Source organism: Vanellus vanellus (assembly GCF_965231255.1).
Source record: "Vanellus vanellus genome assembly, contig: HAP1_SCAFFOLD_1890, whole genome shotgun sequence".
Lineage (NCBI taxonomy): Eukaryota > Metazoa > Chordata > Aves > Charadriiformes > Charadriidae > Vanellus > Vanellus vanellus.
The window spans coordinates 1-25,164 of NW_028128707.1; the positions used below are offsets into that span (position 1 = coordinate 1).

The 25,164-nt window shown below is 63.7% G+C and overlaps 1 protein-coding gene across 1 annotated transcript; it reads right to left on the reverse strand.

The window, feature by feature from the left end:
• Positions 1 to 1,863: 1,863 nt before the first annotated feature.
• Positions 1,864 to 20,759, reverse strand: LOC309684098 (integrin alpha-L-like; the record flags this gene model as incomplete). The annotated part of the gene is made up of 12 exons (XM_082500054.1): positions 1,864 to 1,994; positions 2,104 to 2,307; positions 4,088 to 4,219; positions 4,301 to 4,449; positions 5,340 to 5,472; positions 5,576 to 5,643; positions 5,759 to 5,909; positions 7,158 to 7,845; positions 14,780 to 14,925; positions 18,552 to 18,682; positions 20,497 to 20,611; positions 20,721 to 20,759. Coding segments are annotated over 12 exons (2,087 nt in total), but the record flags the coding sequence as incomplete, so codon positions are not given.
• Between the last annotated feature and the right edge of the window lie 4,405 nt (positions 20,760 to 25,164).

The window sequence follows — 25,164 nt, forward strand, 5'->3', positions numbered from 1 at the left end:
AATGACCCCAATGACCCCCAATGTCCCCAATGACCCCAATGACCCCAATGACCCCCAATGACCCCAATGACCCCAATGACCCCAATGTCCCCAATGTCCCCAATGACCCCAATGACCCCAATGTCCCCAATGACCCCCAATGACCCCCAATGTCCCCAATGTCCCCAATGACCCCAATGACCCCAATGACCCCAATGACCCCCAATGTCCCCAATGACCCCAATGACCCCAATGACCCCAATGACCCCCAATGACCCCAATGTCCCCAATGTCCCCAATGTCCCCAATGACCCCAATGACCCCAATGACCCCAATGTCCCCAATGACCCGAATGACCCCAATGACCCCCAATGTCCCCAATGACCCCAATGACCCCCAATGACCCCCAATGACCCCAATGTCCCCAATGTCCCCAATGACCCCAATGACCCCAATGACCCCAATGACCCCAATGTCCCCAATGACCCGAATGACCCCAATGACCCCCAATGTCCCCAATGACCCCAATGACCCCAATGACCCCCAATGACCCCAATGACCCCAATGACCCCCAATGACCCCCAATGACCCCAATGACCCCAATGACCCCAATGACCCCCAATGTCCCCAATGACCCCCAATGACCCCCAATGACCCCAATGACCCCAATGACCCCCAATGACCCCAATGACCCCCAATGGACCCCAATGACCCCAGATGACCCAAATGACCCCAATGACCCCATCCCCAATCCCCACCACCACCTCTACATCCCCACCACCATCTCCCCACCACCATCTCCCCACCACCATCTCCCCATCCCCACGTCCCCACCACCACCTCCCCATCCCCACGTCCCCACCACCACCTCTACGTCCCACCACCACCTCCCACCACCACTCTCCCACCACCATCCCCACGTCCCCACCACCATCTCCCCACCACCATCTCCCCATCCCCACCACCATCTCCCCATCCCCACGTCCCCACCACCATCCCCACGTCCCCACCACCATCCCCACGTCCCCACCACCATCTCCCCATCCCCACGTCCCCACCACCATCTCCCCACCACCATCTCCCCATCCCCACCACCATCTCCCCATCCCCACGTCCCCACCACCACCTCTACATCCCACACCACCACCTCCCCACCACCATCTCCCCATCCCCACGTCCCCACCACCATCCCCACGTCCCCACCACCGCCTCCCCACCACCATCTCCCCACCTCTACGTCCCCACCACCACCTCTACGTCCCCACCACCACCTCCCCACCACCACCTCCCACCACCATCCCACGTCCCCACCACCATCTCCCCATCCCCACGTCCCCACCACCACCTCCCCACCACCATCCCCACGTCCCCACCACCACCTCCCCACCACCATCTCCCCACCACCACCTCCCCACCACCATCTCCCCATCCCCACGTCCCCACCACCACCTCCCCACCACCATCTCCCCATCCCCACGTCCCCACCACCATCTCCCCACCACCATCTCCCCATCCCCACCACCATCTCCCCATCCCCACGTCCCCACCACCACCCCCACACTCCCCATCCCCACGTCCCCACCACCATCTCCCCACCACCATCTCCCCATCCCCACCACCATCTCCCCATCCCCACGTCCCCACCACCACCTCTACATCCCCACCACCACGTCCCCACCACCATCTCCCCATCCCCACGTCCCCACCACCATCCCCACGTCCCCACCACCGCCTCCCCACCACCATCTCCCCACCTCTACGTCCCCACCACCACCTCTACGTCCCCACCACCACCTCCCCACCACCATCTCCCCACCACCATCCCCACGTCCCCACCACCATCCCCACGTCCCCACCACCACCTCCCCACCCCCACCTCCCCACCTGAGCACCACCACGTGACCTTCTGTCCCCACCGCCAGGTCCACCAGTCCGTCTCCCGTCAGGTCCATGACTCCGTCCACCGCTCCACCGAAGAACTTCAGCCCCGGGGCCACCTCTTGTCCCTCCAGACGCTTTTTTGGGGACATGGACCTCATGGCCCTCCGTGGCCCCATTCCTCCGCTTCGTCCCCGACCCCATCGGGGTGTTGTCCCCTCCCCCCACCCCCCTCCAAGGTCCCACCTGACTGTAGTGATGTTCTACACCTCCAGGAGAACCGGAGAAGATGTAGATGACACCTCTGTCATCGTCCTCCATGGGGGCGCCCACGGCCACCTCGGGGAAGTTGTCACCGTCGAGGTCACCCAACGTGGCCAAAGAAGCTCCAAAGCGTCCCAAAGGGTGACCGGTGACACCCCAAAGTTCTCCGGTCATCTCCAGAACGTCCTGAGAGGATGAAGACATGGGGTGGGACACCAGGAGGTGGCGGGAGGTGACTTTCGGTGGTGGTGTGGGGTCACCGTGGTCACCTCATGTCCCCGAGTTGGGGTCACGGTGGTCACCCCCAGGTCATGGTCCCCGAGCTGGTGTCACCCTGGTCACCTCCCATCCCATGGACCTTGGGTTGGGGTCACCATGGTCACCCCATGTCCCCAAACCGGTGTCACCCCGGACCTGGTCACCATGGGTTGGGGTCACCAAGGTCACCCCATGTCCTTGGGTTGGGGTCACCATGGGTTGGGGTCACCAAGGTCACCCCATATCCTTGGGTTGGGGTCACCATGGGTTGGGGTCACCTTGGTCACCCCATGTCCTTGGGTTGGGGTCACCATGGGTTGGGGTCACCATGGTCACCCCATGTCCTTGGGTTGGGGTCACCATGGGTTGGGGTCACCATGGTCACCCCATGTCCTTGGGTTGGGGTCACCATGGGTTGGGGTCACCAAGGTCACCCCATATCCTTGGGTTGGGGTCACCATGGGTTGGGGTCACCTTGGTCACCCCATGTCCTTGGGTTGGGGTCACCATGGGTTGGGGTCACAATGGTCACCCCATGTCCTTGGGTTGGGGTCACCATGGGTTGGGGTCACCATGGTCACCCCACGTCCTTGGGTTGGGGTCACCATGGGTTGGGGTCACCTCAGCCACCCCATGTCCTTGGGTTGGGGTCACCATGGTCACCCCGGACCTGGTCACCATGGGTTGGGGTCACCAAGGTCACCCCATGTCCTTGGGTTGGGGTCACCATGGGTTGGGGTCACCATGGTCACCCCATGTCCCCAAGCTGGTGTCACCCCATTCCACCACCCCATAGCCACATATCCCCCCACTTTTGGTGTCCCTATGGGGTGGTGACGTCCCCATGGGGTGGTGGTGTCCCCAGTGGTGGTGGTGACCCCATTGGGTGGTGACGTCCCCATAAGGAGGTGACATCCCCATGGGGCGGTGGTGTCCCCATGAAGAGGTGATGTCCCCAGTGGTGGTGGTGGTGTCCCCAGTGGTGACATCCCCATGGGGCAGTGGTGTCCCCATGGGGCAGTGATGTCCCCAGTGGTGGTGATGACCCCATTGGGTGGTGATGTCCCCATGAGGAGGTGATGTCCCCAGTGGTGGTGGTGGTGTCCCCAGTGGTGACATCCCCATGGGGCAGTGGTGTCCCCATAAGGAGGTGATGTCCCCAGTGGTGGTGGTGACCCCATTGGGTGGTGATGTCCCCATGAGGAGGTGATGTCCCCATTGGGTGGTGGTGTCCCCATGAGGAGGTGATGTCCCCATGAGGAGGTGATGTCCCCAGTGGTGGTGGTGGTGTCCCCAGTGGTGACATCCCTATGGGGTGGTGGTGTCCCCATGGGGCGGTGGTGTCCCCAGTGGTGGTGGTGACCCCATTGGGTGGTGATGTCCCCATGAGGAGGTGATGTCCCCAGTGGTGGTGATGTCCCCAGTGGTGGTGGTGACCCCATTGGGTGGTGACCTCCCCATGAGGAGGTGACGTCCCCATGGGGCGGTGGTGTCCCCAGTGGTGGTGGTGACCCCATGGGGCGGTGGTGTCCCCATGAGGAGGTGATGACCCCATTGGGTGGTGATGTCCCCATGAGGAGGTGACGTCCCCATGGGGCGGTGGTGTCCCCATGAGGAGGTGATGTCCCCAGTGGTGGTGATGTCCCCAGTGGTGGTGATGACCCCATCGAGTGATGACGTCCCCATGAGGTGGTGATGTCCCCTTTACCTTCTGCCACCGGTAGAGGTGGACCCGTCCCCCGCGGCGCCCATCGTAGTAGTTGGGGACACCCACCAACAAGGCCACCGTCCCCTCCTCCTGCTCCAGACCGCAGAGGGTGGCCCCGAAATATGACCCCACCTACAGGGGACACCCCTGTCACCAGAGGTGACACCACCCGTGGTGGTCCCCACGGGTGGCCCCACCCCACCCCACCCCTACCTGCTCCCCGTGGAGGGTTTGGAGGACCCGCCAAGTGCCGGTGGCTTCGGGGACCTCGAAGAGGACAACGGCGCCCACGTGACGGTGACGGGGGGCGCCCGCTGCCACCAACGCCCCCTCGGGGACACGCAGACCGGCCACCGCGTAGCCTGGTGGGGAGAAGGTGGTCAGCAGGGCGGGGCCACCACGGTCATCACCTCAGGTCCCGGAGATGAGGTCACCACGGGCAACCCAAGTCCTTGAGATGGGGTCACCATGGTCACCCCATGTCCCTGAGATGATGTCACCATGGGCAACCCAAGTCCTTGAGATGAGGTCACCATGGGCAAACTGGTCCCCAGGATGGGGTCACCATGGTCACCCCATGTCCCTGAGATGAGGCCACCATGGGCAAACTGGTCCCCATGGTGGGGTCACCATGGTCAACCTGGTCCCCAGGATGAGGTCACCATGGTCAACCCAAGTCCTTGAGATGGGGTCACCATGGTCACCCCATGTCCCTGAGATGATGTCACCATGGTCAACCTGGTCCCCAGTATGAGGTCACTATGGTCAACCCAAGTCCTTGAGATGAGGCCACCATGGGCAAACTGGTCCCCAGTATGAGGTCACTATGGTCAACCCAAGTCCTTGAGATGAGGCCACCATGGGCAAACTGGTCCCCAGGATGAGGTCACCATGGTCAACCCAAGTCCTTGAGATGAGGCCACCATGGGCAAACTGGTCCCCATGGTGTGGTCACCATGGTCAACCCAAGTCCCTGAGATGATGTCACCACGGTCACCCTCATCCTGGGCTTGGTGCCTCAACCGGGATCGACCCCGCCCAGTCCTGGCCCCACCCCCCCAACCTGAGTCCCACCACCACCTCCACCTTCTCCCACCCGTGGTCCCATCACCCCCACCCCTCCTCCCCGCCCCCCCCACCCCTCCCCCTCCCTAATTAACCCCTCCCCCTCCCTAATAAACCCCTCCCCCCCCTAATTAACCCCTCCCCCCCTAATTAACCCCTCCCCCCCCCTAATTAACCCCTCCCCTACCCAGATAGGTGTCCGTCACGTTCTCCTCCAGGGTCGGACTGGCCACGAACGTCTCCTTCTCCTTCTCCACCTCCAGTTCCACCAACCCCCCGGCCCAGTTATCGGCCCCCACCGCCCCCGTCACCCGCCGACCCTGGTTGGGGGGTGGGGGGGGGGTGGGGGTGGAAGAGTCACGTGATTTGGGGTGGGATGTCCCCCCCCCCACCCCCACCCCCACCCCCACAGGTTCTTCTTACGTTGACCACCTCCACGCTCATCCCGCTGGAGCAGAGCTCCAGGTGGAACCGGTTGAGGTCACTGGTGCCTAAAAAGGGGGAGGACCGGGGGGGGAAAGGGGGTGTTGGGAGGTAGTTATGGGGCGGGAGACCCCATAACTGTGTTTTTTTTTTTTGGGGGGGGGGGGGATGAGCGGTTGTCACCTTCGATGTCGTAGATTTTGGCCTGAAGTTCTCGGAAGAGGCCCCGGAGCTTCTCGAAGCTGTCCAAGACTTTGACGAATTCCGAACTGGGGCTGGAGGCGAATTGGCTGAGGTACAGGCGGGTGTCGGGGCTGCCGAAGTTGTTGCCCACCTGGAGACAGGCGGAAGGGGGGAGAGAGGTACAGGCAACGCCCCCCCCCCCCCTCCCCCCCCCAAAACCCGTTCCGTGGGGCGGGAGGAGGAGGAGGAGGAAGAGGAGGTCCCAACTCCCCCCCTACGACTGTCAGGGGATGTGCTGGGGAGGACAGGCGGAGGGGGGTACAGGCGGAGGGGGGTACAGGCAGTGGGTACAGTCAGAGGGGGGTACAGAGGGGGGGGACAGGCGGAGGGGGTTACAGAGGGGGTACAGGCGGAGGGGGTACAGTCAGAGGGGGGTACAGGCGGAGGGGGTACAGGCGGAGGGGGTTACGGAGGGGGTACAGGCAGAGGGGGTACAGGCGGAGGGGGTACAGGCGGAGGGTGCAATCAGAGGGGGGGTACAGGCAGAAGGGGGTACAGGCGGAGGGGTGCGGAGGGGGTACAGAGGGGGCACAGAAGGGGGTACAGGCAGAGGGGGGTACGGGCAGAGGGGTACAGTTGGAGGGGAACAGTTGGAGGGGAACAGTCGGAGGGTACAGAGGTGGTACAATTGGAGGTGGTACAATCAGAGGTGGTACAGTTGGAGAGGAACAGTCAGAGGGTACAGGCAGAGGGGAACAGAGGTGGCACAGTCAGAGGTGGTAAAGTCGGAGGGGAACAGCCGGAGAGGAACAGTCGGAGGGGAACAGTCAGAGGGGAACAGTCGGAGGGTCCAGAGGTGGTACAATCAGAGGTGGTACAATCAGAGGTGGTAAAGTCGGAGGGGAACAGTCAGAGGAGGTAAAGTTGGAGGGGAACAGCCGGAGGGGAACAGTCGGAGGGTACAGAGGTGGTACAATTGGAGGTGGTACAACCGGAGGTGGTACAACCAGAGGTGGCACAGTCAGAGGTGGTAAAGTCGGAGGGGAACAGTCGGAGGGGAACAGTCAGAGGTGGTAAAGTCGGAGGGGAACAGCCGGAGAGGAACAGTCGGAGGGGAACAGTCGGAGGGTACAGAGGTGGTACAATCGGAGGTGGCACAATCAGAGGTGGTACAACCAGAGGTGGTACAACCAGAGGTGGCACAGTCAGAGGAGGTAAAGTCGGAGGGGAACAGCCGGAGGGGAACAGCCGGAGGGTACAGCCGGAGGGGAACAGTCGGAGGGGAACAGTCGGAGGGTACAGAGGTGGTACAATCGGAGGTGGTACAACCAGAGGTGGCACAGTCAGAGGTGGTAAAGTCGGAGGGGAACAGTCAGAGGAGGTAAAGTCGGAGGGGAACAGTTGGAGGGGAACAGTCAGAGGGGAACAGTCGGAGGGTCCAGAGGTGGTACAGTCGGAGGTGGTACAACCAGAGGTGGTACAACCAGAGGTGGTAAAGTCGGAGGGGAACAGTCGGAGGGGAACAGTTGGAGGGTCCAGAGGTGGTACAATCGGAGGTGGCACAATCAGAGGTGATAAAGTCGGAGGGGAACAGTCGGAGGGGAACCGTCGGAGGGTACAGTCGGAGGGTACAGAGGTGGTACAATCGGAGGTGGTACAACCAGAGGTGGTACAACCAGAGGTGGCACAACCAGAGGTGGCACAGTCGGAGGGGAACAGTCAGAGGAGGTAAAGTCGGAGGGGAACAGTCAGAGGGTACAGTCGGAGGGTACAGAGGTGGTACAACCGGAGGTGGCACAATCAGAGGTGGTAAAGTCGGAGGGGAACAGTCAGAGGAGGTAAAGTCGGAGGGGAACAGCCGGAGGGGAACAGTCGGAGGGGAACAGCCGGAGGGAACAGCCGGAGGGTACAGCCGGCGGGGGGAGGGGGGGGCGGGGCTGACCCCGATGATGTAGCGGGTGATGCGGCGCTCCTCGGCCTCCCGGAGGCCGCCCGTGTCGCTGTCGGTGGCGTCGCCGTCGGTGATGATGATGAGGACCCGTTTGGCCCCCGCCCGCGCCCCCCGCTCCGGCGTGAAGATGGTGCGGCTGTGGGGCGGGATGTGGGGCGGGGTGTGGGGTGGGGTGTGGGGCGGGGTGTGGGGCGGGGTGTGGGGCAGAGGTGTGGGGCGGCCGCGGCGGGGGGAGGGGGGGAGGGGGGGGTGTTGGCGGGGCAGTATTGGGGTGTAATGGGGCGGCAGTGGGGTGTAAGGGGGGGCTATGGGGCAGCTATGGGGCGGCTATGGGGCAGCTATGGGGCGGCTGTGGGGCAGCTATGGGGCAGAGGTGACACAGGCGATGGAGGTGAAGGTGTCAGTGGGGCATTGGGGTGTCAGTGGGGTGAGGAGGAGAAGCAGTGGGGCGGCTGTGGGGCAGCTATGGGGCAACTATGGGGCAACTATGGGGCAGCTATGGGGCGGCTGTGGGGCAGCTATGGGGCAGCTATGGGGCAGCTATGGGGTAGAGGTGACACAGGTGATGGCCTTAAAGGAGCAGTGGGGTTCTGAGGGAGCAGTGGGGTGAGGAAGAGAAGCAGTGGGGCGGCTGTGGGGCGGCTGTGGGGTGGCTATGGGGCGGCTATGGGGCAGCTATGGGGCAGCTATGGGGCAGAGGTGACGCAGGTGATGGCCTTAAAGGGGCAGTGGGGCTCTGAGGGAGCAGTGGGGTGAGGAGGAGAAGCAGTGGGGCGGCTGTGGGGCAGCTGTGGGGCAGCTATGGGGCAGAGGTGACACAGGCGATGGCGGCAAAGGTGTCAGTGGGGCATTGGAGTGTCAGTGGGGTGAGGAGGAGAAGCAGTGGGGTGGGTGTGGGGTGGCTATGGGGCAGCTATGGGGCGGCTATGGGGCAGCTATGGGGCAGCTATGGGGCAGAGGTGAAGCAGGTGATGGCCATAAAGGGGCATTGGGGCTCTGAGGGAGCAGTGGGGTGAGGAGGAGAAGCAGTGGGGCGGCTGTGGGGCGGCTGTGGGGCGGCTATGGGGCAGCTATGGGGCGGCTATGGGGCAGCTATGGGGCAGCTATGGGGCAGAGGCGCTCAGGTGACGCAGGCGATGGCGGCGAAGGTGTCAGTGGGGCATTGGGGTGTCAGTGGGGTGAGGAGGAGAAGCAGTGGGGCGGCTGTGGGGCAGCTGTGGGGTGGCTATGGGGCGGCTATGGGGCAGCTATGGGGCAGAGGCGCTCAGGTGACGAAGGTGATGGTGGTGAAGGTGTCAGTGGGGCATTGGGATGTCAGTGGGGTGAGGAGGAGAAGCAGTGGGGCGGCTGTGGGGTGGCTATGGGGCAACTATGGGGCAGAGGTGACGCAGGTGATGGCCATAAAGGGGCAGTGGGGTTCTGAGGGAGCAGTGGGGTGAGGAAGAGAAGCAGTGGGGCGGCTGTGGGGCGGCTGTGGGGCGGCTGTGGGGCGGCTATGGGGCAGCTATGGGGCAGCTATGGGGCAGAGGTGACGCAGGTGATGGCCATAAAGGGGCAGTGGGGTTCTGAGGGAGCAGTGGGGTGAGGAAGAGAAGCAGTGGGGCGGCTGTGGGGCGGCTGTGGGGCGGCTATGGGGCGGCTATGGGGCAGCTATGGGGCAGAGGCGCTCAGGTGACACAGGCGATGGCGGCGAAGGTGTCAGTGGGGCATTGGGGTGTCAGTGGGGTGAGGAGGAGAAGCAGTGGGGCGGCTGTGGGGCAGCTATGGGGCAGCTATGGGGCGGCTATGGGGCGGCTATGGGGCAGCTATGGGGCAGCTATGGGGCAGCTGTGGGGCAGAGGTGACGCAGGTGATGGCCATAAAGGGGCAGTGGGGTTCTGAAGGAGCAGTGGGGTGAGGAGGAGAAGCAGTGGGGCGGCTGTGGGGCGGCTGTGGGGCGGCTATGGGGCAGCTATGGGGCGGCTATGGGGCAGCTATGGGGCAGCTATGGGGCAGAGGCGCTCAGGTGACGCAGGCGATGGCGGCGAAGGTGTCAGTGGGGCATTGGGGTGTCAGTGGGGTGAGGAGGAGAAGCAGTGGGGCGGCTGTGGGGCAGCTGTGGGGTGGCTATGGGGCGGCTATGGGGCAGCTATGGGGCAGCTATGGGGCAGCTATGGGGCAGAGGTGATGCAGGTGATGGCCTTAAAGGGGCAGTGGGGTTCTGAAGGAGCACTGGGGTGAGGAGGAGAAGCAGTGGGGTGGCTGTGGGGCGGCTGTGGGGCGGCTGTGGGGCAGCTATGGGGCAGCTATGGGGTGCTATGGGGCGGCTGTGGGGCAGCTGTGGGGCAGAGGTGACGCAGGTGATGGCCATAAAGGGGCAGTGGGGCTCTGAGAGAGCAGTGGGGTGAGGAGGAGAAGCAGTGGGGTGGCTGTGGGGCGGCTGTGGGGTGGCTATGGGGCAGCTATGGGGCAGCTATGGGGCAGCTATGGGGCAGAGGTGACGCAGGTGATGGCCATAAAGGGGCAGTGGGGCTCTGAGGGAGCAGTGGGGTGAGGAGGAGAAGCAGTGGGGCGGCTGTGGGGCGGCTGTGGGGTGGCTATGGGGCAGCTATGGGGCAGCTATGGGGCAGCTATGGGGCAGAGGTGACGCAGGTGATGGCCATAAAGGGGCAGTGGGGCTCTGAGGGAGCAGTGGGGTGAGGAGGAGAAGCAGTGGGGCGGCTGTGGGGCGGCTGTGGGGCGGCTATGGGGCAGCTATGGGGCGGCTGTGGGGCGGCTGTGGGGCAGAGGTGCTCAGGTGACGCAGGCGATGGCGGTGAAGGCGTCAGTGGGGCATTGGGGTGTCAGTGGGGTGAGGAGGAGAAGCAGTGGGGCGGCTGTGGGGTAGCTATGGGGCAGCTATGGGGCGGCTATGGGGCGGCTATGGGGCAGCTATGGGGCAGCTATGGGGCGGCTATGGGGCGGCTATGGGGCGGCTATGGGGCAGCTATGGGGCAGCTATGGGGCGGCTATGGGGCGGCTATGGGGCGGCTATGGGGCAGATATGGGGCAGCTATGGGGCAGCTATGGGGCAGAGGCGCTCAGGTGACGCAGGCGATGGCGGTGAAGGTGTCAGTGGGGCATTGGGGTGTCAGTGGGGTGAGGAGGAGAAGCAGTGGGGCGGGTGTGGGGTGGCTATGGGGCGGCTATGGGGCAGCTATGGGGCGGCTATGGGGCAGCTATGGGGCAGAGGTGACGCAGGTGATGGCCTTAAAGGGGCAGTTGGGCTCTGAAGGAGCAGTTGGGTGAGGAGGAGAAGCAGTGGGGCGGCTGTGGGGCGGCTGTGGGGTGGCTATGGGGTGGCTATGGGGCAGCTATGGGGCGGCTATGGGGCAGCTGTGGGGCAGAGGTGACGCAGGTGATGGCCATAAAGGGGCAGTGGGGCTCTGAGGGAGCAGTGGGGTGAGGAGGAGAAGCAGTGGGGCGGCTGTGGGGCAGCTGTGGGGCGGCTATGGGGCGGCTATGGGGCAGCTATGGGGCAGCTATGGGGCAGCTATGGGGCAGAGGCGCTCAGGTGACGAAGGTGATGGTGGTGAAGGTGTCAGTGGGGCATTGGGGTGTCAGTGGGGTGAGGAGGAGAAGCAATGGGGCGGCTGTGGGGTGGCTATGGGGCAACTATGGGGCAGCTATGGGGCGGCTATGGGGCAGAGGTGACGCAGGTGATGGCCATAAAGGGGCAGTGGGGTTCTGAAGGAGCAGTGGGGTGAGGAGGAGAAGCAGTGGGGTGGCTGTGGGGCGGCTGTGGGGCGGCTATGGGGCGGCTATGGGGCAGCTATGGGGCAGAGGCGCTCAGGTGACACAGGCGATGGCGGCGAAGGTGTCAGTGGGGCATTGGGGTGTCAGTGGGGTGAGGAGGAGAAGCAGTGGGGCGGCTGTGGGGCGGCTATGGGGCAGCTATGGGGCGGCTATGGGGCAGCTATGGGGCAGCTATGGGGCAGAGGTGACGCAGGTGATGGCCATAAAGGGGCAGTGGGGCTCTGAGGGAGCAGTGGGGTGAGGAGGAGAAGCAGTGGGGCGGCTGTGGGGCGGCTGTGGGGCGGCTATGGGGCAGCTATGGGGCAGCTATGGGGCAGCTATGGGGCAGAGGCGCTCAGGTGACGAAGGTGATGGCGGTGAAGATGTCAGTGGGGCATTGGGGTGTCAGTGGGGTGCGGAGGAGAAGCAGTGGGGCGGCTGTGGGGTAGCTATGGGGCAGCTATGGGGCGGCTATGGGGCGGCTATGGGGCAGCTATGGGGCAGCTATGGGGCAGAGGTGACGCAGGTGATGGCCATAAAGGGGCAGTGGGGTTCTGAAGGAGCAGTGGGGTGAGGAAGAGAAGCAGTGGGGCGGCTGTGGGGCGGCTGTGGGGCGGCTATGGGGCGGCTATGGGGCAGCTATGGGGCAGAGGCGCTCAGGTGACACAGGCGATGGCGGCGAAGGTGTCAGTGGGGCATTGGGGTGTCAGTGGGGTGAGGAGGATAAGCAGTGGGGCGGCTGTGGGGCAGCTATGGGGCAGCTATGGGGCGGCTATGGGGCGGCTATGGGGCAGCTATGGGGCAGCTATGGGGCAGAGGCGCTCAGGTGACGAAGGTGATGGCGGTGAAGGTGTCAGTGGGGCATTGGGGTGTCAGTGGGGTGAGGAGGAGAAGCAGTGGGGCGGCTGTGGGGCGGCTGTGGGGTGGCTATGGGGCAGCTATGGGGCAGCTATGGGGCAGCTATGGGGCAGCTATTGGGCAGCTATGGGGTAGAGGTGACGCAGGTGATGGCCTTAAAGGCGCAGTGGGGCTCTGAGGGAGCAGTGGGGTGAGGAGGAGAAGCAGTGGGGCGGCTGTGGGGCGGCTGTGGGGTGGCTATGGGGCGGCTATGGGGCAGCTATGGGGCAGCTATGGGGCAGAGGTGACGCAGGTGATGGCCTTAAAGGGGCAGTGGGGCTCTGAGGGAGCAGTGGGGTGAGGAGGAGAAGCAGTGGGGCGGCTGTGGGGCGGCTGTGGGGCAGCTATGGGGCAGCTATGGGGCAGCTATGGGGCAGCTATGGGGCAGCTATGGGGCAGAGGTGATGCAGGTGATGGCCTTAAAGGGGCAGTGGGGCTCTGAGGGAGCAGTGGGGTGAGGAGGAGAAGCAGTGGGGCGGCTGTGGGGCGGCTGTGGGGCGGCTATGGGGCAGCTATGGGGCAGCTATGGGGCGGCTATGGGGCAGAGGTGACGCAGGTGATGGCCTTAAAGGGGCAGTGGGGCTCTGAAGGAGCAGTGGGGTGAGGAGGAGAAGCAGTGGGGCGGCTGTGGGGCGGCTGTGGGGTGGCTATGGGGCAGCTATGGGGCAGCTATGGGGTAGCTATGGGGCAGCTATGGGGCAGAGGCGCTCAGGTGACGCAGGCGATGGCGGCGAAGGTGTCAGTGGGGCATTGGGGTGTCAGTGGGGTGAGGAGGAGAAGCAGTGGGGCGGCTGTGGGGTAGCTATGGGGCAACTATGGGGCAGCTATGGGGCGGCTATGGGGCAGCTATGGGGCAGCTATGGGGCATCTATGGGGCAGAGGTGACGCAGGTGATGGCCTTAAAGGGGCAGTGGGGCTCTGAGGGAGCAGTTAGGTGAGGAGGAGAAGCAGTGGGGTGGCTGTGGGGCGGCTGTGGGGTGGCTATGGGGCGGCTATGGGGCGGCTATGGGGCAGCTATGGGGCAGAGGTGACGCAGGTGATGGCCATAAAGGGGCAGTGGGGCTCTGAGGGAGCAGTGGGGTGAGGAGGAGAAGCAGTGGGGCGGCTGTGGGGCGGCTGTGGGGTGGCTATGGGGCAGCTATGGGGCAGCTATGGGGCAGAGGTGACGCAGGTGATGGCCATAAAGGGGCAGTGGGGTTCTGAAGGAGCAGTGGGGTGAGGAGGAGAAGCAGTGGGGCGGCTGTGGGGCGGCTGTGGGGCGGCTATGGGGCAGCTATGGGGCAGCTATGGGGCAGAGGCGCTCAGGTGACGCAGGCGATGGCGGCGAAGGTGTCAGTGGGGCATTGGGGTGTCAGTGGGGTGAGGAGGAGAAGCAGTGGGGCGGCTGTGGGGCAGCTGTGGGGTGGCTATGGGGCGGCTATGGGGCAGCTATGGGGCAGAGGCGCTCAGGTGACGCAGGCGATGGCGGCGAAGGTGTCAGTGGGGCATTGGGGTGTCAGTGGGGTGAGGAGGAGAAGCAGTGGGGCGGCTGTGGGGCAGCTGTGGGGTGGCTATGGGGCGGCTATGGGGCAGCTATGGGGCAGCTATGGGGCAGAGGTGACGCAGGTGATGGCCATAAAGGGGCAGTGGGGCTCTGAGGGAGCAGTGGGGTGAGGAGGAGAAGCAGTGGGGCGGCTGTGGGGCGGCTGTGGGGCGGCTATGGGGTGGCTATGGGGCAGCTATGGGGCAGCTATGGGGCAGAGGTGACGCAGGTGATGGCCTTAAAGGGGCAGTGGGGCTCTGAAGGAGCAGTTGGGTGAGGAGGAGAAGCAGTGGGGCGGCTGTGGGGCGGCTATGGGGCGGCTATGGGGCGGCTATGGGGCAGCTATGGGGCAGCTATGGGGCGGCTATGGGGCGGCTATGGGGCAGCTATGGGGCGGCTATGGGGCGGCTATGGGGCAGCTATGGGGCAGCTATGGGGCAGAGGTGACGCAGGTGATGGCCTTAAAGGGGCAGTGGGGTTCTGAAGGAGCAGTTGGGTGAGGAGGAGAAGCAGTGGGGTGGCTGTGGGGCGGCTGTGGGGTGGCTATGGGGCGGCTATGGGGCAGCTATGGGGCAGAGGCGCTCAGGTGACGCAGGCGATGGCGGCGAAGGTGTCAGTGGGGCATTGGGGTGTCAGTGGGGTGAGGAGGAGAAGCAGTGGGGCGGCTGTGGGGTAGCTATGGGGCGGCTATGGGGCGGCTATGGGGCGGCTATGGGGCAGCTATGGGGCAGCTGTGGGGCAGAGGTGACGCAGGTGATGGCCATAAAGGGGCAGTGGGGCTCTGAGGGAGCAGTGGGGTGAGGAGGAGAAGCAGTGGGGCGGCTGTGGGGCGGCTGTGGGGCGGCTATGGGGCAGCTATGGGGCGGCTATGGGGCAGCTATGGGGCAGAGGCGCTCACGTGACGTAGGCGATGGCGGCGAAGGTGTCGGTGAGCCCCCCGAGCTGGCGCAGGTCCCGCAGGAGCTCTCGGGGCCGCGGCCGCTCCGCGTAATCCCCCAGAGTGAAGTGGGGCACAACCTCCGCCGAGAACTGCACCGCCCCGAACTGCCCCACGGCCGCACCGGGGGGGGGGGAACGGACGGACGGACGGACGGACACACACACACACGGACAACCCCTATAGACCCTATAGAGCCCTATGGACCCCCCATAGGCCCTATAGACCCCTATAGACCCCCATAGACCCCCCATAGATCCTACAGACCCCCATAGACGCCCCATAGGCCCTATAGACCCCCATAGACCCCCCATAGGCCCTATAGACCCCTATAGGCCTCATAGACCCCCATAGACCTCCATAGACGCCCCATAGACACAATAGACACCCATAGACCCCCCATAGGCCCTATAGACCCCTATAGACCCCCATAGACCCCCATAGACCCCCATAGGCCCTATAGACCACCATGGACGCCCCATAGGCCCTATAGACCCCTATAGACCCCCATAGACCCCCATAGACCCCCATAGGCCCTATAGACCCCTATAGACCCCTATAGACCTCATAGAACCCCCATAGGCCCTATAGACCCCTATAGACCCCCATAGACCCCCATAGACCCCCATAGGCCCTATAGACCCCTATAGACCCCTATAGACCCCCATAGACCGCCATAGGCCCTATAGACCACCATGGACGCCCCATAGGCCCTATAGACCCCTATAGACCTCATAGAACCCCCATAGGCCCTATAGACCCCTATAGACCCCCACAGACCCCCATAGACCTCCATAGACCCCCCATAGACACGATAGACCCCCATAGACCCCCCCATAGACCCTATAGATCCCTATGGACCCCCATAGACCCCCCATAGACCTCCATAGACGCCCCATAGATACAGTAGACTCCCATAGACCCCCCATAGGCCCTATAGACCCTCATAGACCCCCATAGGCCCTATAGACCCCTATAGACCCCCATAGACCCCCATAGGCCCTATAGACCACCATGGACGCCCCATAGGCCCTATAGACCCCTAAAGACCTCATAGAACTCCCATAGGCCCTATAGACCCCTATAGACCCCCACAGACCCCCATAGACCTCCATAGACCCCCCATAGACACGATAGACCCCCATAGACCCCCCCATAGACCCTATAGATCCCTATGGACCCCCATAGACCCCCCATAGGCCCTATAGACCCCTACGGACCCCCATAGACCCCCCATAGGCCCTATAGACCCCTATAGACCCCTATAGACCCCTATAGACCCCTCATAGGCCCTATAGACCCCTATAGACCCCATTAGACCCCCATAGAGTCTATAGACCCCTAAGGACCCCCATAGACCCCCCGAAGGCCCTATAGACCCCCATAGACCACCATAGACCCCCCATAGACACTATAGACCCCCATAGACCCCATAGATCCCTATGGACCCCCATAGACCCCCCATAGATCCTACAGACCCCCATAGACCCCCGTAGACACCCTATAGACCCCCATAGACCCCCATAGACCCTATAGCCCCCTATGGACCCCTATGGACCCACCCCCCATAGTTCCTATAGACACCTATAGACCCCATAGACCTCTATGGACCCCCCATAGACCCCCCATAGACCCTATAGACCCCTATGGACCCCCATAGACCCCTATAGCCCCTATAGACCCCATAGACCCCTATAGGCCCCTATGGACCCCCCAGAGCCCTGATGGACCCCCATAGTCCCCCTATATCCCCTATAGACCCCTATGGACCCCATAGACCCCTGATGGAACCCCATAGTCCCCCTATATCCCCTATAGACCCCTATGGACCCCATAGACCCCTATGGACCCCCTATAGCCCCCCTATAGCCCCTATAGACCCCTATAGACCCCATAGACACCTATAGGCCCCTATGGACCCCCCAGACCCATGATGGACCCCCATAGTCCCCCTATAACCCCTATAGACCCCATAGACCCCTATAGACCCCTATGGACCCCTATGGACCCACCCCCCCATAGTTCCTATAGACACCTATAGACCCCATAGACCTCTATGGACCCCCCATAGACCCCCCATAGACCCTATAGACCCCTATGGACCCCCATAGACCCCTATAGCCCCTATAGACCCCATAGACCCCTATAGGCCCCTATGGACCCCCCAGAGCCCTGATGGACCCCCATAGTCCCCCTATATCCCCTATAGACCCCTATGGACCCCATAGACCCCTGATGGAACCCCATAGTCCCCCTATATCCCCTATAGACCCCTATGGACCCCATAGACCCCTATGGACCCCCTATAGCCCCCCTATAGCCCCTATAGACCCCTATAGACCCCATAGACACCTATAGGCCCCTATGGACCCCCCAGACCCATGATGGACCCCCATAGTCCCCCTATAACCCCTATAGACCCCATAGACCCCTATAGACCCCTATGGACCCCTATGGACCCACCCCCCCATAGTTCCTATAGACACCTATAGACCCCATAGACCTCTATGGACCCCCCATAGACCCCCCATAGACCCTATAGATCCCTATGGACCCCCATAGACCCCTATAGCCCCTATAGACCCCATAGACCCCTATAGGCCCCTATGGACCCCCCAGAGCCCTGATGGACCCCCATAGTCCCCCTATATCCCCTATAGACCCCTATGGACCCCATAGACCCCTATGGACCCCCTATGGACCCCCTATAGCCCCCCTATAGCCCCTATAGACCCCATAGACCCCTATAGGCCCCTATGGACCCCCCAGACCCCTGATGGACCCCCATAGCCCCCCTAAAGCCCCTATAGACCCCATAGACCCCTATAGACCCCTATGGACCCCTATGGACCCACCCCCCCATAGTTCCTATAGACACCTATAGACCCCATAGACCTCTATGGACCCCCCCATAGACCCCCCATAGACCCTATAGATCCCTATGGACCCCCATAGACCCCTATAGCCCCTATAGACCCCTATAGACCCCTATAGACCCCTATAGGCCCCTATGGACCCCCCAGAACCCTGATGGACCCCCATAGTCCCCCTATATCCCCTATAGACCCCTATGGACCCCATAGACCCCTGATGGACCCCCTATAGCCCCCCTATAGCCCCTATAGACCCCTATGGACCCCATAGACCCCTGATGGACCCCCATAGCCCCCTATAGCCCCTATAGACCCCTATAGGCCCCTATGGACCCCCCATAGTCCCCCTAAATCCCCTTTAGACCCCTATGGACCCCCATAGCCCCCCTATAGCCCCTATAGACCCCATAGACCCCTATAGACCCCTATGGACCACCCATAGCCCCTATAGACCCCCATAGCCCCCCTATAGCCCCTATAGACCCCTATAGACCCCTATGGACCCTCTATAGCCCCCCTATAGCCCCTATAGACCCCTATAGGCCCCTATGGACCCCCCAGACCCCTGATGGACCCCCATAGCCTCCCTATAGCCCCTATAGACCCCATAGACCCTATAGACCCCTATAGGCCCCTATGGACCCCCCAGACCCCTATGGACCCCCCAGACCCCTATAGACCCCATAGACCCCTATAGACCCCTATGGACCACCCATAGCCCCTATAGACCCCATAGACCCCTATAGACCCCTATGGACCCCCCCCATAGCGCCCTATAACCCCCCGACACCCCCCCAACCCCTCCAGGAGCTCCCCCCCCCCTCCTCCCCTCCCCCCTATAGCCCCTATAGGGCACTCACGCGGATGGAGGTGTTCTCCAGTTTCTCCATCACCTCCACCATGAAGTCCCGGATGGTGCCAAACTGGTCGGCGTTCATACTACTGGAGCCGTCGAAGAGGAAGACCAGGTCCACCATGCCCAGGAGACAGCCTGCCCCACGGCGGGGTGGGGGGTGGGGGGGGGACACGGGGGGGGACGTATAGAGGACATATGGGTCACCAGTTGGGTGGTGGGACGGCCATAGGGTCACTGGGTGGATGGGTGACCCACCAACGGCCCTATGGGTCCCACCAACCGTGGTGGTGGTGGGGTGGAGTTGGAGGGGTTGGCCAAGAGGTGTGGGGCACATAGGGAACTTATGGGCCCCATAGGGACCATATGGGGCCTATAGGGAACTTATGGGTCACCAGTTGGGTGGTGGGACGGCCATAGGGTCACTGGGTGGATGGGTGACCCACCAACGGCCCTATGGGTCCCACCAACCGTGGTGGTGGTGGGGTGGAGTTGGGGGGGTTGGCCAAGAGGTGTGGGGCACATATGGGACCTATAGGGAACTTATGGGTCACCAGTTGGGTGGTGGGACGGCCATAGGGTCAACAGATGCCGTGGGTCCCACCTCACCTCCCCATAGATGTCGCTATGGGGCACACCACGAAGTTCTAATGATGGTGGTGGGCACAGATGGGCAGTAGCCCGTTCTCCATGGGGCTGGCCGAGCTGTGGGGCTGTGGGGTGGCCAGTGGGTTGGCCGTGGGGCCACCAAGTCCTATGGGTCCCACCTCACCTCCCCATAGATGTTGCTATGGGGCACACCACGAAGTTCTAATGATGGTGGTGGGCACAGATGGGCAGTAGCCCGTTCTCCGTGGGGCTGGCCGAGCTGTGGGGCTGTGGGGTGGCCAGTGGGTTGGCCGTGGGGCCACCAAGTCCTATGGATCCCATCTCACCTCCCCATAGATGACCCACTGAGGTCGCTATGGGGCACACCACGAAGTTCTTATGATGGTGGTGGGCACAGATGGGCAGTAGCCCGTTCTCCGTGGGGCTGGCCGAGCTGTGGGGCTGTGGGGTGGCCAGTGGGGTGGCTGTGGGGCCACCAAGTCCTATGGGTCCCACCTCACCTCCCCATAGATGACCCACTGAGGTCGCTATGGGGCACACCACGAAGTTCTCATGATGATGGTGGTGGGCACGGCTGGGCAGTAACCCGTTCTCCGTGGGGCTGGCCGAGCTGTGGGGCTGTGGGGTGGCCAGTGGGTTGGCCGTGGGGCCACCAAGTCCTATGGGTCCCACCTCAACTCCCCATTGATGACCCACTGAGGTCGCTATGGGGCACACCACGAAGTTCTTATGATGGTGGTGGGCACAGATGGGCAGTAGCCCGTTCTCCGTGGGGCTGGTCGAGCTGTGGGGCTGTGGGGTGGCCAGTGGGTTGGCCGTGGGGCCACCAAGTCCTATGGGTCCCACCTCACCTCCCCATAGATGACCCACTGAGGTCGCTATGGGGCACACCAGAAGGTTCTCATGATGGTGGTGGGCCCGGCTGGGCAGTAACCCGTTCTCCGTGGGGCTGGCCGAGCTGTGGGGCTGTGGGGTGGCCAGTGGGTTGGCCGTGGGGCCACCAAGTCCTATGGGTCCCACCTCACCTCCCCATAGATGTCGCTATGGGGCACACCACGAAGTTCTAATGATGGTGGTGGGCACGGCTGGGCAGTAGCCCGTTCTCCGTGGGGCTGGCCGAGCTGTGGGGCTGTGGGGTGGCCAGTGGGTTGGCCGTGGGGCCACCAAGTCCTATGGGTCCCACCTCACCTCCCCATAGATGTCGCTATGGGGCACACCACGAAGTTCTAATGATGTTGGTGGGCACGGATGGGCAGTAGCCCGTTCTCCGTGGGGCTGGCCGAGCTGTGGGGCAGGTGGGTGGCCAGTGGGGCCACCTCCCTCTTGGTAGCCCCTCCCCTCACCTTGGTAGCCGGGTGCCAGAACCTTCCGGGCCTTCAGTTGTGGGTCCAGAAGAAGACAGAGACCACTGGTGTAGACGTTACGGTCGCACTGACGGGTGAAGCCGGGACCGCAGACCTGTGGGCGGGGCGATGGGCGGGGCGATGGGCGGGGCGATGGGCGGGGCGATGGGCGGGGCGGTGGGCGGGGCGGTGGGCGGGGCGGTGCCCCCCCCCCCCGGACTTACGATGGTGATGTCACCGTCGCGGGCCAATGCCATTCCCATGTGGGTGCGGGTGGTGTTGCCTGGGAAGGGGGCGTGGTCAAGAGGGGGCGTGGTCAAGGGGCGTGGTCAAGAGGGGGAGGGGTCAAGAGGGGGAGGGGTCAATAGGGGGAGGGGTCGATTGGGGGGGGCGGGGTCATCCCAGTCAACCCCAGTCCCATCCCAGTCGCCTCCCAGTCCATGCCAATCGGTTCCAGTCCATGCCAGTCCCCTCCCAGTTCATCCCAGTCCTCTCCCAGTTCATCCCAGTACATCCCAGTCCCATCCCAGTCCATCCCAATCAATTCCAGTCCCTCCCAGTCCCTCCCACTCCCACCCCAGTACCATCCCTTTCCCTCCCAGTCCCTCCCAGTCCCTCCCTACTCCCTCCCCAGTCCCTCCCAGTCCCTCCCAGTCCCTCCCAGTCCCTCCCCACTCCCTTCCCAGTCCATCCCAGTCCCTCCCAGTTCCTCCCACTCCCACCCCTGTCCCATCCCACTCCCTCCCAGTCCCTCCCAGTTCCTCCCAGTCCCTCCCAGTCCCATCCCAGTCCCTCCCACTCCCTCCCCACTCCCTCCCAGTCCCTCCCAGTCCCTCCCAGTCCCTCCCAGTCCCTCCCCAGTTCCTCCCAGTCCCTCCCACTCCCTCCCCACTCCCTCCCAGTCCCTCCCAGTCCCTTCCCACTCCCACCCCAGTCCCATCCCACTCCCTCCCAGTCCCTCCCCACTCCCTCCCACTCCCTCCCAGTCCCTCCCCAGTCCCTCCCACTCCCTCCCACTCCCTCCCCAGTCCCTCCCACTCCCTCCCACTCCCTCCCAGTCCCTCCCCACTCCCTTCCCAGTCCATCCCAGTCCCTCCCCAGTTCCTCCCAGTCCCTCCCACTCCCTCCCCACTCCCTCCCAGTCCCTCCCAGTCCCTTCCCACTCCCACCCCAGTCCCATCCCACTCCCTCCCAGTCCCTCCCCACTCCCTCCCACTCCCTCCCAGTCCCTCCCCAGTCCCTCCCACTCCCTCCCAATCCCTCCCAGTCCCTCCCAGTCCCTTCCCACTCCCTCCCAGTCCCTCCCCAGTCCCTCCCAGTCCCTCCCACTCCCTCCCCACTCCCTCCCAGTCCCTCCCACTCCCTCCCCAGTCCCTCCCCAGTCCCTCCCACTCCCTCCCCACTCCCTCCCAGTCCCTCCCACTCCCTCCCCAGTCCCTCCCACTCCCTCCCCACTCCCTCCCAGTCCCTTCCACTCCCTCCCCAGTCCCTCCCACTCCCTCCCCACTCCCTCCCAGTCCCTCCCACTCCCTCCCCACTCCCTCCCAGTCCCTCCCACTCCCTCCCCAGTCCCTCCCAGTCCCTCCCACTCCCTCCCCAGTCCCTCCCACTCCCTCCCAGTCCCTCCCCAGTTCCTCCCAGTCCCTCCCACTCCCTCCCCACTCCCACCCCAGTCCCTCCCACTCCCTCCCAGTCCCTCCCAGTCCCTCCCAGTCCCTCCCCACCTTCCAGCTCCACCTCTCGGCACTCTCCGTCCTCCACCGCGCACTGGAGCAGCCGCCCCCCATCCCCCACCTCGGCCGGGGCGCCCACCAGCACCCTGTGGGGGAGGGGCGTCACACCCGCACCCCGACTGGGCGACCCCCAACTGGGGCGACCCCAACTGGGGGACCCCCCAATTGGGCGACCCATAAGTGGGGGACCCGTAACTGGGGGAGACATAACTGGGGAGAGCCATAACTGGGGAGAGCCATAACTGGGAGAGACATAACTGGGGAGAGCCATAACTGGGAGGACCCATAAGTGGGGGACCCATAAGTGGGGAGACCCATAAGTGGGGGACCCTCAATTGGGCGACCCATAAGTGGGGGGACCCATAACTGGGGGATCCATAAGTGGGGGACCCACAACTGGGGAGAACCACAACTGGGGGGACCCACAACTGGGGGACCCCCAATTGGGCGACCCATAAGTGCGGGGACCCATAACTGGGGAGAGCCATAACTGGGAGGACCCATAAGTGGGGAGACCCATAAGTGGGGGACCCCCAATTGGGCGACCCATAAGTGGGGGGACCCGTAACTGGGGGACCCACAACTGGGGAGAGCCATAACTGGGAGGACCCATAAGTGGGGAGACCCATAACTGGGAGGACCCATAAGTGGGGAGACCCATAAGTGGTGGACCCACAACTGGGGAGAGCCATAACTGGGAGGACCCATAAGTGGGGAGACCCGTAAGTGGGGGACCCCCAATTGGTTGACCCATAAGTGGGGGGACCCATAACTGGGAGGACCCATAAGTGGGGAGACCCATAAGTGGGGGACCCACAACTGGGGAGAGCCATAACTGGGAGGACCCATAAGTGGGGAGACCCATAAGTGGGGGACCCCCAATTGGGCGACCCATAACTGGGAGGACCCGTAAGTGGTGGACCCACAACTGGGGAGAGCCATAACTGGGAGGACCCATAAGTGGGGCGACCCCCAACTGGGGCGACCCACAACTGGGGGACCCCCAATTGGGCGACCCATAAGTGGGGGGACCCATAACTGGGGGAGACATAACTGGGGGTCCCATAACTGGGAGGACCCATAACTGGAAGGACCCATAACTGGGGAGACCCATAAGTGGGGAGACCCCCAATTGGGTGACCCATAAGTGGGGGGACCCACAACTGGGGGACCCCCAATTGGGCGACCCATAAGTGCGGGGACCCATAACTGGGGAGAGCCATAACTGGGAGGACCCATAAGTGGGGAGACCCATAAGTGGGGGACCCCCAATTGGGCGACCCATAAGTGGGGGGACCCACAACTGGGGGACCCCCAATTGGGCGACCCATAAGTGCGGGGACCCATAACTGGGGAGAGCCATAACTGGGAGGACCCATAAGTGGGGAGACCCATAAGTGGGGGACCCCCAATTGGGCGACCCATAAGTGGGGGGACCCGTAACTGGTCGACCCATAACTGGGAGGACCCATAAGTGGTGGACCCACAACTGGGGCGACCCCCAACTGGGGGACCCCCAATTGGGCGACCCATAAGTGTGGGGACCCATAACTGGGGCGACCCATAACTGGGGAGAGCCATAACTGGGGGGACCCCCAATTGGGTGACCCATAAGTGTGGGGACCCATAACTGGGGCGACCCATAACTGGGGCGACCCATATCTGGGGAGAGCCATAACTGGGGGACCCCCAATTGGGCGACCCATAAGTGTGGGGACCCACAACTGGGGCGACCCACAACCGGGGAGACCCATAACTGGGGTCCACGACCCATAAGTGGGAGGACTCAGGTGTCCCTGCCCCATAAGTGGCGCCTGGGACCCATAGCTAAGGAGACCCCCTCACCTGGGACCCATAAGTGGGGGTCCCATGTGTCCCAGACCCATAACTAAGGGGGCCCGTGCATCCCTGCCCCATAAGTGGGGGTTCCAGGTGCCTGTGCCCCATAAGTGGGGGGTCCATGCATCCCTGCCCCATAAGTGGGGGTTCCAGGTGCCTGTGCCCCATAAGTGGGGGGCCCATGCATCCCTGCCCCATAAGTGGGGGTTCCAGGTGCCTGTGCCCCATAAGTGGGGGGCCCATGCATCCCTGCCCCATAAGTAAGGGTTCCAGGTGCCTGTGCCCCATAAGTGGGGGGACCGGTGTGTCCGGGACCCATAAGTGGGGGGGACCCACCCGTCCCTGCCCCATAAGTGGGGGCACCCGCGTGTCCGGGACCCATAACTAAGGACACCCACGCCTTCCTGCCCCACAAGTGTGGGGTGCCCCACACTTGTGGGGCGCCCCACATCCCTACCGGCCTCCGTCGAGCTGCAGCACTCGGTGCCCGAAGCTGCGGGTGCCGCTGTGGGTCAGGATGCGGTGTGGGGTGGGGCGGACGTTGAAGGCTCCGATGTGGGGCAGCGCTATGGGGCAGAGAGTGGGGGGTGGGGGGAGGGGAGCAGAGCCCACGTCGCCCCATAGCAGCTCTCTGCCCCACAACTCCCCCCCCCCTCCCCCCTTTACCCCCGACGGCCCTGACCCATAAGTGTCCCCCCCTCCCCCTCCCCCACCCCCAATCTTCCCCTCCCCCCACCGCCCCCCAATTCCCCTCCCCCACCCCTCAAATCCCCCATCCCCCTCCCCCACCCTATTCCCCTCCCCCCACCCCCACTCTTCCCCTCCCCCCACACGACCCCCAATTCCCCTCCCCCACCCCTAAAATCCCCCTCTCCCCTCCCCCACTGCCCCCAATTCCCCTCCCCCACCCCTAAAATCCCCCATCCCCCTCCCCCACCCCCACTCTTCCCCTCCCCCCACCGCCCCCCAATTCCCCTCCCCCACACGACCCCTCTCCCCTCCCCCACCGCCCCCCAATTCCCCTCCCCCACACGACCCCTCTCCCCTCCCCCACTGCCCCCAATTCCCCTCCCCCACCCCTAAAATCCCCCTCCCC